The sequence below is a fragment of the Balaenoptera musculus genome, chromosome 6 (assembly GCF_009873245.2).
Source record: "Balaenoptera musculus isolate JJ_BM4_2016_0621 chromosome 6, mBalMus1.pri.v3, whole genome shotgun sequence".
NCBI lineage: Eukaryota > Metazoa > Chordata > Mammalia > Artiodactyla > Balaenopteridae > Balaenoptera > Balaenoptera musculus.
In genome coordinates, this window is record NC_045790.1 from 108,070,698 (window position 1) to 108,084,098 (window position 13,401).

The following is a 13,401-nucleotide window of genomic DNA, read 5'->3' on the forward strand; positions in this document are numbered from 1 at the left end:
GTTTCGTCCATGCTGTAGCCTGTATCTGTATCTCATCTCTTTTTATTGCTGAATAATTTCCCAGTTTTTAGATACCTACCACATTTTGTTTATCCACTCATCAGTTGATACATCAAAAATTACTTATTTTTATTTTAACATAAAATTTACAATTTTAACCACTTTTAAGCGTACAGTTTAGTGGCATTAATTACATTAAGTACAGTGTTGTGCAGTCATCACCACCGTCCATCTCCAGAACTTTATCACCTTCCCAAACTGAAACTCTGTACCCATTAATCAATAAATCTGCATTTTTCCCTCCTCCAGCCCCTGGCAACCACCATTCTCCTCTCTGTGTTTATGAATTTGACCAGTCTAGGAATCTCATATAAGTGGAATCAAACAACATTTCCCTTTGTGTCTGGCTTATTTCACTGAACACAATGTCCTCAAGGCTCATCCATGTTGTACCATGTGTCAGAATTTCCTTCCTTTTTAAGGTTGAATAATATTCCATTGTATGTTTATACCACATTTTCTTTATCCATTCATCCACTGGTGGATGTTTGGGTTATTTCCACCTTTTGGCTATTATGAATACTGCCACTAAGAACATTGGTGTACAAATATTTGTTTGAGTCCCTGCTTTCAATTTTTGGGGTATGTACCCAGAAGTGGAATTGCTGGATCATATGGTAATTCTATGTTTAATTTTTTGAGGAACCACCATAACATTTTCCACAGCAGTGGCTATATTTTACTTTCCCACCAGCGATGCATAAGTTCCAGTTTTTCCACATTTGTAACAACACTTGTTATTGGGTTATTTTCTTTTTTTTTTTAATAACTATCCTAATGGGTGTGAAGTGGTATCTAATTGTGCTTTGATTTGCACTTCCCTAATAATTAGTATATTGAGCATCTTTTTGTATGTTTATTATCCATCTGTATATCTTCTTTAAAGAATTGTGTATTCAAGTACTGTGCCTATTTCTTAATCACATTATTTGTTTTTTTGTTGTTGAGTTGTAGGAGCTCTTTATATATGTTATTGGATATATGATTTGCAAATATTTCTCCCATTCTTTGGGCTGCCTTTTCACTTTGTTGATAGCATCCTTTAATGTACAAAAGTTTTAAATTTTGATGTAGTCGAATTTGTGTATTTTTTTCTTTCATTGGGTGTGCTTTTTGTGTCATATCCAAGAAACAATTGCCAAAAATCTTTTTGAACTGAATTGAAATTATTAGAACATCTCTAAACCTTAGTTTCCTTATTTGCAAAATGAGAATAATATCTAATATGAATCAGATAGGGATCCTGTTCTCGGGAGCTGACTGTATAGAATAGGGGACACACAAGGGATCCATGGAGTACAGTGAATCATTCTGTTTGGCCAATTAGGCAAAGGTCTTGGACAGGGGTTGGCAAACTATGGCCCTTGGGCCAGATCCAGCGTACTGCTTGTTTTGTTAAGTAAAGTGTTACTGGAACACAGCCATGCCCACTGATTTATGTATTGTCTATAGCTGCTTTTGTGTCACGACAGCAGAGCTGCATGGTTGTAAAGAGACAGTACGATCTGCAAACCCAAAAATATTTACTGTCTGGGCCTGTACAGAAAAGATTCACTGACCACAGGTCTAGGAGATCATTTTGGAAAGGTCAGCTGGGGTCAGATTACGTAGGGCCATTGTTCTCGCCAAGTATATGCTTCAGAACTAGCGAAAGCATTTATTTATATTTTTAAATATACATGTTTGAGCCCCATCCCCAGGGAATTCTGATGCAATGCCTCTGGTCTGGGGGCCTTGAATGCCAGACTAAGGAGATGAAGCAGGAGTGAAGGTGAACCCAATCAGAGCAGTAAAGTGGGAGAGAACAGAGGCAAGGAGGCTGTTAAGGAGGCTCCTGAGGGAGGGTAGTCAAGAGGAAATGCAGGCCTGAATTGGGAGAGGAGGGGAGGAGATGGCTAGGGAAGCAGGGAGATGGGCTGGTGAAATTTGGGAGGCAAGGAGTCAAAGATACTGAAGCTCCAGGCTCTGTGAGCGTTGGGGTTTGTCGTGCCGAGTTAGTGCTTTAACTCTGTGAATGTACCGTGTGTGAGCAAACTTCTCAAGGGATGTGTTGTATGTTTGCATCCAGGTAGAAAGGAAGCGCCACATTGGAAATGACATCGTCACCATCGTGTTCCAGGAAGGGGAGGAGCCTTCTCCTGCCTTCAAGCCTTCCATGATCCGCTCCCACTTTACACGTATCCTGAGCCTGTGTGAACCCTCCCATTAGCAAGCTGTTGGTCAGCCTCACTGGCCTTAAAATGACCCTCAAACCAAATGTTACGGTTGACTGGCATGCTGTGGTTGTTTTGTGTTGCTAGATTCTTAGACCCACTGTGTTGTATTTTTCCCTTTCTCTCTCCATCCATTGCAGTAATGGATGGACACATTCTCAGAGAATTCTTGACTTTGGAACTATCTTCCCTTTCCTCAGGTAGTCTATGAAATGAGGGAAACTTCCTACCACCCATTGATAATAAAGGAATTAGAAGAATTATAGTTAGTGAATCCTCTGAGAAATTTGCTTTAGGTATAAAAACTTGCAAGTTAAGATAAAAAGCCAAAATAATGTGTCTTTGTTGATCCTAAGCCCTAGGAATGGCTGCTATATTACCATCTCTTGACATTTGAGATATGATAGAATTAATCCTATTTTTATTTGCTTTCCCTCTGCTTCCTCTCATCCCTCTTTAGCTCATATTGCTGCCAAAGCCCTGCTGAAGTTCTCGGTAATGTCCAGTCTCAGCTCAGTCACACAGGCCTGGCACATGAGCATGGTCAGCCCAACACATCCCCAGCCTTGGCTCCGTTGTCCTGGGCCCCTGGCCGTGACAGTGAGACCCAGCGGTAGTGCCTACAGGTTGTACATAATAAGTAAAAGGCGTTTTTCAGAATAAATTCTGGTCTAGTTGTTCATGTTCCTTGGAAATTCCAGTGAAAATGTTGGGAGATAGAACCGTGGTGACTCATTGCATCTGCAAGTAGATTGCTCTGCATCCTTTGACTTGTTCACTGTAGCCTCACAAAATTGCCATGAGGGCAGGGAAGAAAACAGATATGCACGTACACATTAATAACAAGTGATATCTTGCTCTGTTCACTGATACAGGACTCATATTTCCTTCTTCCTTCAGCGGTTCTCTTCTTGTAGAACAGAAAGAAAACTTCCCCAGGAGGGGGAGGGAAGTGATCAGAGTGACGGAGAGATCATCATTATTTTTAGAATTTCCTTTTGTTATGAGTTTTAGATTTGAGGCTTGGCATATTTGTTTCTGGAAAGGGACAAGCCGATAATTAATGCAAATTCTTTCCACTAAGTCTAGGAGTAGAAAGACTTTGAGGGACTGAGGATGGTTTTTTTTTTGTTTTTGTTTTTGTTTTTAATAAATTTATTTATTTATTTATTTTTGGCTGTGTTGGGTCTTCGTTTCTGCGCGCGGGCCCTCTCCAGCTGTGGCGAGCGGGGGCCACTCCCCATCGCGGGGCGCGGGCCTCCCACCGCCGCGGCCTCCCCTGCTGCGGAGCACAGGCTCCAGACACGCAGGCTCAGCAGTTGTGCCTCACGGGCCCAGTTGCTCCGCGGCATGCGGGATCCTCCCAGACCAGGGCTCGAACCCATGTCCCCTGCACCGGCAGGCAGACTCTCAACCACTGCGCCACCAGGGAAGCCCCTGAGGATGGTTTTTAAGCCCTAGCTAACGAAAGCTGGGGCTGGGAGATAGTGGGGGAGGAGGAGGAATGGGAGAAGGAAAGAAAAGCTGGTGGAGGTGGTACTATTTCAGACTCAACTCGCCCAACACAAGCAAAGTAGATTCTACTGAGAGGCTGCCGCCAGCTACACTGGTTTGTTTTGGTTTGTTTTGTCTACCAAAGCCAGAAGGAGAGAGAAGGAAGGTGTACAGTGGAAACATTTAAATTTCTTTTCTCTCAAAATGTGTGAGATGAAATATATGACTAATTTCATTTTGGGATCTTGTGTATACTTTCAGGCAAGGGAACTGATCTTTTTGCTTTGTTGTAGTTGCTTAATAACGTTATTTATATTGCTTTTCTGACGGATTTGGAGAAGTAGCCCTTTCCCGAAAGGATGAGCACGCAGAGGTTGAACCTGTGTCTTCCTGGGCTGTCTCTTTAACAGAAGTCAAGGTTCCATCTCAGCCTATGGGTGACAGGTGCCCTGACCCCAGGAGTGCAGGTCCAGGATGATTCTGCACACAGGGTTTGCAAAGCACAAGCCGTTGACTGTGTGAGTTGGGGTCGTTGATTAATTTCCTTAACCATTACCACAGATATTTTTGCCTTAGTGAGGTATGATCAGCAAAGGACAATACAGGTTGGTAACAACTTTACCTCGATTGCTTGTTCTAATTCTCATGTTTACATGTTAATTTGGCATTCATTTTAAGACTTTTTTTTTTTTTTTGGTCGCACCAGGTTTTAGTTGCAGCAAGCGGGCTCCTTAGTTGTGGCTCGCCGGCTCCTTAGTCATGGCATGTGAACTCTCAGTTGCAGCATGCATGTGGGATCTACTTCCCTGATCAGGGATCGAACCTGGGCCCCCCTGCACTGGGAGCTCGGAGTCTTAACCACTGTGCCACCAGGGAAGTCCCGAGACTCTTGATATACATATTTTTTGATTGATTTGAAAGCCACCGTGTCTTCAGGAAAAACTTGTTTCATATAGTGTTGCTCCATGAAGTAGACCAAAGGATCAGGGTCAGGAATGTTTTTGTGCTCCACAGAGGGCACAAGTGTGATACGTTTGATCTTGACCAGAGTCCCCTCCTTCCTAGGCTACATTCTTGCCCATTTATCCTTCTCAAAAACTAATCCTGTTCTCAAAAATTAATCTGTTAAAAGGTATCATGATGTTGTGAAAAGAGCATGAAATTTGAGCCAAATAGATCTGGGTTAGAATCCCAGCTCTATCACTTATTAACTTCGAGGCTTTGAAAAAAAAGTGTTTATCTTCTTGGAGCCTCAAGCCTCATCTGTGGAGTGAAGGTAATGATTCTACCTGGACAGTTTGGTGAGAATCAGCTGATGCTATGTCTTAAAATACCAAGTATGCTGCCTGGTGTGCAGTGGGTGCTCAGTGGTGGTCTTTGCTATTGTTCCTGGGGTGCCTGACCTTGCCTGCGGCTTGGTGGGTTGGACCACGAAGGATCCAGTAAGACTTGGTCTTTGCCCTAAAGCACACAGGATTGCTGCATGGTGGCAAAGGCTCTGGCAGCCCAGAGAAGGCCCTCCTCCTGTGGAAGGAGTATTCCTAACATATCACATAGGCAACTGAACAAATTTAAGATGCAAATATCGGTGATCTTTGAAGAAAAACCAAGTAATTCTGCAATGTTCTCTACACAGGCTGAAAATATTTTCAGAGGAAAGCGTACCACTCTTTGGCCCACCCTTGCCCTCCCCACCGGTGTTTACAGACCACCAGGAATTCAGGGACTTTTTGCTAGTGAAATGTAAGTTTCTATTTTGAAATGTTTTTGCAACTTGTTCTACAGCAGAATACATTTCTTCCAATTCTCCCAGGATGCTGTGAAGAAGACATTGTTTAAGCATTGATTGCATTCCATGTTCTGTTACTTCTTCACGAGAAGCGTATTTAGTTTTCTGACAGTGTTGTGAAGGTCTCTCCTGGGTTCTCATCTATACCTACCATCCTACCCACCAAATAGCTAATATTTATTCAGTTTGATATGCCTAGCTCTGTGCTCTTTAATACGTATTATATGACTTACATTCTTACAACAACCCTATAAGGAAATATGGTTATATCCATTTTACAAGCTAGAAAATTGAGGCCCCAAGAATCTAAATAATTTGCTTTAAAATGCACAGATAACAGCACAGCTGGGATTCAAACCCATAACTGTCTTGACCTCAAGCTCCAAACTGTACTGCACACTTTCTATTCTGTGCTCTAATGTGTAACTGGACATTCCACTTTATTGACTCTCAGTGTCTGTTGTCCACTAAACCACCGCTTTTTCTTCCAGAAGAAACTTTCATTGAGCTAAGAATCCCAGTACTCTGCTTAGGCAATTGTTATTTTTTCTAACAAAATGCAGCAAATATATATTTAAATTATAATCCCATTGAATGGCATCCTGGTGGTTAGGCCCCATGTGTTGGATGAGTGGGTGGGATGGGTGGGTAGGTGGATGGATGGATGAGTGGGAGGGATGGTTGATGGATGGGTGGGTGGGATAGACGGATTGGATGGATGGATGGTTGGGCTGGGTGGGGTGGAATTGTGGATGAGGGCCGTTGGGTGTGTGCTAGGTCTTCAAGTAATTAGATATACCCTCTGCTCAGGAAGCTTGTAATCCAACAAGAAGGGTCAGATAGACATACCTATGGAATATGGGTTTGTACAGGAGAAATTTAGAGAGTTTTTAAAGCATTCTTCCATGGAAAGAAGGGTTATACCAGTCATTAGGGAAAGTGGGTGGCATTTACTGTGAGAGTTTCCTTGAGAAGAGCATTCTTCAATAGCCTGTTAATATTTGTAACTCCCTTTATAACTTGATTTATTTTAGTAATTAATGGTGGAAAAAGCCACTCTGGAAACCCCCAACATTCGCCCAGAAACGTCGACGAACTCTGGATATGTTGATTCGATCTTTATACCAGGATTTGATGCCAGATTTGCATAAGGTAACCCTGGGTCCGTGGTGTTCTTTCCTTCTCACGGGGTCTGAGTTGAGAACACAAGTCCTAGCGATGAGTCCTGGTTAGAAAAGCGTAGAGTCGCCTGATCCTGCTGTCAACACTGGACTGTGGCCTCCAGGGACTCATGTTCTCTCATGGTTGTCACGGGAAGAAGGGATGTTGAATGTCCATATACAAGAGTGTGATTTTCATAAAGCCAAGGCCTGTGGAAGTCGAGATGCAGGCTGAGGGCATGAATGTCAGTCAGCAATCCCTGGAGCATTTGAGAGTACTTTTGGGGTACCTGTCTTTGGGGGTACTGCTCAGCATTACTCGTGCCATGGAGCTGATGGACAGGCAAAGTGGGGATTTGGGGGAGAGATTGGGGGCTCTATAAGGTTTTCTGGAGATTTACTGGTGAGCCCCATATTCAGGCACTGAAATAAGTATGTACATTTACTGAAAATCCACTTTGTGCCAGATACTTCCTAGACTGAAGGTGTATCCACACTGATGGGACCCAGTACCTCCCTGAGGAGCCCAGCGCCTCGAGGGGCACCCATGCTTTTTGGAGGCCTCTAGACTCAGTGCGAGATCGCCACATGTCAGAGTGGCTAACGAGTGTTAATGCAAAATGGAATCATCGTTGTTTAGAAGCATTTCCCAAATTTATCAAGGAAGCACGGAACAAGGGGGAAGACATCCCTAGAATCGGTGCAGCCACAAACTCCAGGAAAAGGAGTTGCTACTGACGTGTGAACGTAAATGCAGTGTCCAGTCTCAGGTGGCCGCCCGGAGAGATGAAGAACATCAAAACGAGCTGGTGCTCGTGCAGTCCTTTCCCTTCAACACAGTGACCACCACCATCTTATAGGTGCCCTTGACTTCTGGCTGGTCGATACACCCTAACTACTCACAGGGATTGGTCCAGACCACCCCAGGGTGCCTTAAAGAGCCAGCCATAATTGGCAATCTGTCCATTCCCTTTTTTCCTTAAGTCAGGAAATGGTGAAGAGAGGGTACCAAGAGGAATATGTGATGTCCTTCAGGTCTCAGCTGAAACATCACTGCGCCTTAGCAGCCTTCCCCAGCCCCCAGCTGAAGCCACGTGCCCCTGTTAATGCCTCCACATGCTTTACGGGACCGCCCCTTCATAGAAATTATCCCATGTGCCAGTCATGTAATCAATTACTTAATCTGTCTCCCCCGTAGACTCTGCTCCACCAGGACACAGACCATGTGCATCACATCCCCCAAATCCAGCAGAGCAGTAGATGCTCAGCCAATACATGCTAATTGCATGCGTGCACCCAGTTCTCTGCAGTTTGGAAGAAAACTAACATTTACTGAGTATGTGCCCAAGCACCTTTCATGCATTTCCTCACTTAGTCCTCATAACACACCTCAGAGACAGGTATTAGCCACACAAAGACACTGAGACTCAGAAATTAACTCCCTTGCCCGAAGTTACCCAGAAGGCCACAGAGCTGCACAACTCCAGGGAGTACCGTTCACCTAGAATTTTGTATGTCGTGTTCCAGGGGTGCCCCTCTCTGAGCATGGCGTCCTTGGAGCTGTGCAGCATGGTGGCCGACCACGCTGTTAGGCCGTTAGTAAGAGGAGGGATGCTGGTTTGCTTGATTTCAGAGCCCGTGCTCTCAGCCTCTACGGGGCGGGCTCTCCCCCGTTGGCTCCTTAATCCCTCACGCCTAGCACAGACCTGGTCGGCACTTAAGTGGTGCCTCATAGATGCTTACTGAGAGAATGAATAGAGAAGGCAGAAGTAGGACCATTTGGACAAATAGGTTTGTCCACTAAGAGAAGCCAAAGGATGAGATTTGACAACCATCTTTGGAATTCATAACTTGTCTTTCTTTTTCAGAACATGCTTAATAGACGATCTTTCAGTGATGTCTTACCAGAGTCGCCCAAGTCAGCACGGAAGAAAGAGGAGGCCCGCCAGGCAGAGTTCGTTAGAATAGGGCAGGTGGGTTTTATTCTGACACCTGTTTTATTCTGACATCCAAACCAGATGGCCCGCCTGCAAAGAATGTTATGTTTGATACTCCTGGAAGAGCTCTGTCACTTCTCTTAGGATTACTGTGGAACCACGAGTGAGATTTTTTTTTAATTTTATTGAAGTATAACTGATTTACAATGTGTTCATTTCTGCTGTACAGCAATGTGATTCAGTTATACATATATATTCTTTTTCATATTCTTTTTTATTATGGTTTAAAACAGGATATTGAATGTAGTTCCCTGTGCTATACAGTAGGACCTTGTTGTTTACACAAAGATTTTTTTTTGGCTGTGTTGGGTCTTCGTTGCTGCGCACAGGCTTTCTCTAGTTGTGGCGAGCGGGGGCTACTCTTTGTTGCGGAGCATGGACTCTAGGTGCACAGGCTCAGTAGTTGTGGCGCATGGGCTTAGCTGCTCCACGGCATGTGGGATCTTCCCAGACCAGGGCTCGAATCCATGTCCCCTGCATTGGCAGGCAGATTCTTAACCACCAGGGAAGTCCCTAGACAAAGGAGATTTTTGATAACCATGTAGGCGTAGCTCTCTGCAGGCGTGAGTGAGAGGAAAGCCCTCTGCTAAAGCGGGGGTGACACTGGCTGGGAGCAAGAGGCCACAGGGCCCAGGCTGGGCTCCCTCTTGATAAAGGAGCATGTATCATTTGCCTGCCTCCCGGGAATTTTCTGAAGTGTGGGGAGCCAATTTAGGGAAAGCACCTTGAACTCCTCCCTGGCAGGAGTCAGCACATAGGGGGTGTCCTCGCAGGAGACCTGGATTCCCCCTACCGCTTGGAAGTAGTCGTCACAGTGAGGCGGCTCCCAGGCATCACCTTGTTCCAGATTTTGGAGGAAACCATTCCCCCTTTGCCTTGCTCCTACGTGACATTAGTATTACTTAGTTCTGGAGGTGACACAGCTTTCTGCCTTGGTCCCATGTCACAAGAGGGAGGAGGAGAGCTGCCAGCTGCAGACAAGGTTCTGACCCGAAAGTCAAAGCCAATAGCAAAGCTTAGGAAAGCTTTAACGGCAAAGATAACCTTTTCCCAAAGCAGGTGCACCGTTACTGGGGCCCTCCAACTTTGGTCCATGTTTAAAGATACCCCAACTCGGGACTTCCCTGGTGGTCCAGTGGTTAAGACTCCATGCTCCCGATGCAGGGGGCTCGGGTTCGATCCCTTGTCAGGGAACTAGATCCCACATGCCACAACTAAGACCCGGCACAGCCAAATAAATAAATATTTAAAAAACAAAAAAAAAAAGATACCCTGACTCTACTTTCAGAGATTCTGATTCATCAAGTTTGAGGAGGGACCTGGGGATTTTTTCCAATACTGATGGTTTAGAAATCACTGTACTGATATACTGATTAGTTGAAATGACAGAAAGCGTTTGGAGTCATGAGGGCTTCACCAGGTCCAGCTGACTCCATTCCTTATCTTCGATGATAGGGCAGCATGGGAACCTGAGACTTTAGCCTGAAATTTCTCCTGTTTCATTAAAAAAATTTTTTTCAAATCATACTTGTTGATCCTGCTGTTCTTTTACTGCCTGATAAACTAAAAGAGATCTCTGTTCCGTCAGGCGCTAAAACTGAAATCCATCGTGAGAGGGGATGCTCCATCAAGCCTGGTGGCCGCGGGGATCTGTAAAAAAGAGGTGAGTCGGTGATGCTTTCAAGCTCAACTGTGAATGTCCTTTGTCCTCAGTGAAGTTATTGAGATTCTTAGAAAGAGTTTTGTGGAGCAGGAGGAGGAACAGCTTGTCTACAGCAGAGTCCACAGGGGAAGCCCCAGATAAAGTTGGGTGGCATCTAGTGAGAGCCCCCCTGTTTCCATAGTGTGCTGTGCCTTTGCTTAAAGGAGCAGCGCTGCTAGACTGGGCCTGGAAAAGCAGACTGGGCTCAGCAGTGCTCCTCAAGCCTTGTGTGCCTACAGACCACCTGGACATCCTGACCCAGTGCACGTTCTCATCAACAGCTCTGCGTGGCAGGGCCGAGATGCTACATTTCTAACAGGATCTCAAGTGGTGCCTGTGCTGCCGACACGGACACACTAAACGGCAAGGCTCTAGGGCAGTATTTCTCAGGCTTTAGTGTGTGTTAGAATCACCCCCAGAGTTTCTGACTCCGTAGGTCTGAGTGGGCCCTGAGAATTTGCATTTCTAACAAGTTGATGCTGATGGTGTTGGTCAGAGGACCACAGCTGAGCAACCACTGCTTCATCTACAGTTCATTCAGCCAAACCAGTCATTCTGTGGCCTGAGTATCTACTTCTCATTTCCACTTCCTGTGGAAAAAGAACTAGGTGGTCATCAAGCATAGAAGAGAAAACAATGAAAACAAGTCGCAGTACAAACTTACTGTTTGCATGATTTTGTATTGTAAAGCCCATACCCTACATACTGAAATATGTCTATGTTCAGAATATGTAAACGGTAGTTAAATGGAACAAATCCACAGACAGTGCATCACTGGAGAAATGGCCATTGTAAAAGCAAAAGAATTACGAATACATCTACTTTCGCAATAAAGGTATGGATGATCTGTATCTGAATTGCAGAACCTACAAACTTTAAAGTCTGGTTTCAAGAAAATGATGAGCTCAAAATACAACTGATGCTGAAAAACCACAGCCAATTTCAGGCAAGACGGATGGCAAAGCATCTTTTCCAAAGGTTCCAAAGGTTGCAAAAATTCCCACTATCTGCTTGTTCCTATGAATAGTAGAATTTGCAGTGTTGTCAAGCCCTTTATAGAGAACAAATTCCAGTAAGATTTAGTAACCTTCTTAATAAGAAGTTCTTAGGTGTACATAAAAATGAAAGTAACTTGTTCATCGGTAAACGACAAAGAAAGAGCTTCCATTTTTTGGATCAGTGCATGACCTACCAGTGGGCCACGGGCCATCCTTGAAGAAACACTACTCTACAGGCCCTCATGGGCTGTTGCGAAGTTGGCTCCGCAGAGGCCAGAGTCCCACATGCTGCTCCCGAGGGTGCTCTACTTCCAGAGCATGGGCACTGTCAGTCTCCTAGGCATCCATCATTCCATGAGCTGTGTTAATGTCCTTAGCGGGGAGCCAGTAAAGAGTTCTGGGCTTGGGCAGGAAGGCCCGAAGACCACATCGTTGCCCTCAGAATCTGCACCAAGCCCGTCATGTGGCAGCGGGGAGTCCAGTGCAATGATAAATGCCATCAGGCCTCAGACCAGAGCGTCTGTGGGTCTGGGGCTGAGTTCTCATCGCTGACACCTCCGACGTGCTGGCCTCAGACTCTTGCAGTCCCCAGCCACTTTGAGGGCCCATGAAGCCAGTGGACCCCCATGCCCCCAACACACACTCCAGCCCATTAAAATTACGAATGGCACCTATACAGCACGTTGAATACAGTTTCAGGGCTTCACGGACCTCCCTAAGTGCCCCCCCCCCCGGATCCTTCAGGGCCCCTCGATCTTCTGGGTTAAAAACCCCAGTTCTGCATAAGCGTTCTGATCTTGTGTCCTGCACTCAGAGAACATTCTGTTACTCGGAATTGGCTTTCCACCTCGGTGTCTAATGCTCTAGCATCTGTGTCTGTCACCCAGTTGGCATTTACATTGGCTTTGCTTTTCCATATCCTCCTGCTCTAAGTCACAAACTCAGAATTTCCAGAAATCTTAGGGAACTGCCATTCCAAGTAATGACATGCACTTGTGCGACCCTCTTTCAGTTTATAAAATATCTTCACATTCTTTGTGTGATCTTTTCACAACAGCCTGAGCCTCATCTTAGCAATTAGAATATTCATTTTGAGGCTGTTGGGTTTTATAAAGGGAAAGCATACTCTTCTAAGACAGCAATAATGCACACAGTGTTTACCCTCATCCCAAATGACACCCTTGCAGGTGACCTCAGAGCCATCGCTTCTACTTTGAGTGTGCGAGCGTGTGCTCACCCGGCCCATGCAAACACACCTACGCATGCACACGGGCTCTTGTACAGCCCCAGGTAAAAGTGAAGACATGGGACTTCAACTCGTCCCTGAGAATCTCCACAGACTTCCTTGTCCCTTGAGGGCAAGCCACATGCTTTGGAGGGAAATTAATGGTTCAGGTGAGAATGTCCCTGATTCTGGTGTGGCTCAGAAGCCACGAACTACACCTGCAGACTCCAGGCATCGGCCGCAGCTCCGAGGCAGCAGTGAGGTGGGGCTGACTCTTCCTGCCCGACATGGAATGAAACTAAGGATGCGAGTTCCATGACGTGAATGTGTCACGTGGGAGAACACGAGTGGGTTTCATCAGCAGCCCTTGCCATATTCCTACAAACAGGTGTTTGTTTTTTTTTTCTTGAAGATTTGTAGCCTTAAATGGGTCAGTAAGCATTTTCATGTTAAGACGATATCAACTTCTTGCATTGTGTACGGTTTAATAATTTTGCCGAATCAGCAACACAGGAATCTGACTTTGTTTAGAGAGTTGGGTGGGACTTCCTTTTATAATAAAGAGAAACGTTTGCTTAGAAAACGTTACCAATGCTTCGATTGCCCCTGTGGGGCGTCATTACGATATAGACTCTGGTCACGGTGCCAGAAACATGTGACTCCAGCCTTTTCCTATTGCGTGCGTTTCTGGAAGGAGACTTTTCTTCTTAAGAAAGGTAACTGAGTCAGAGCCCTTCTAGCTCCCAGGGTTTGAGGGCATCTG

General features: G+C 45.2%; 1 protein-coding gene across 1 annotated transcript in view; it reads left to right on the forward strand.

Annotated features, from left to right (window-relative positions):
• GARNL3 (GTPase activating Rap/RanGAP domain like 3) overlaps positions 1-13,401 on the forward strand; it is a 110,662-nt gene that overhangs the window by 68,694 nt on the left and 28,567 nt on the right. Inside the window, 8 exon segments of the mRNA XM_036854452.1 lie at positions 2,129-2,237; positions 4,329-4,361; positions 5,391-5,510; positions 6,591-6,601; positions 6,603-6,623; positions 6,625-6,708; positions 8,585-8,689; positions 10,302-10,376. Coding sequence (XP_036710347.1) covers positions 2,129-2,237; positions 4,329-4,361; positions 5,391-5,510; positions 6,591-6,601; positions 6,603-6,623; positions 6,625-6,708; positions 8,585-8,689; positions 10,302-10,376 — 558 coding nt within the window.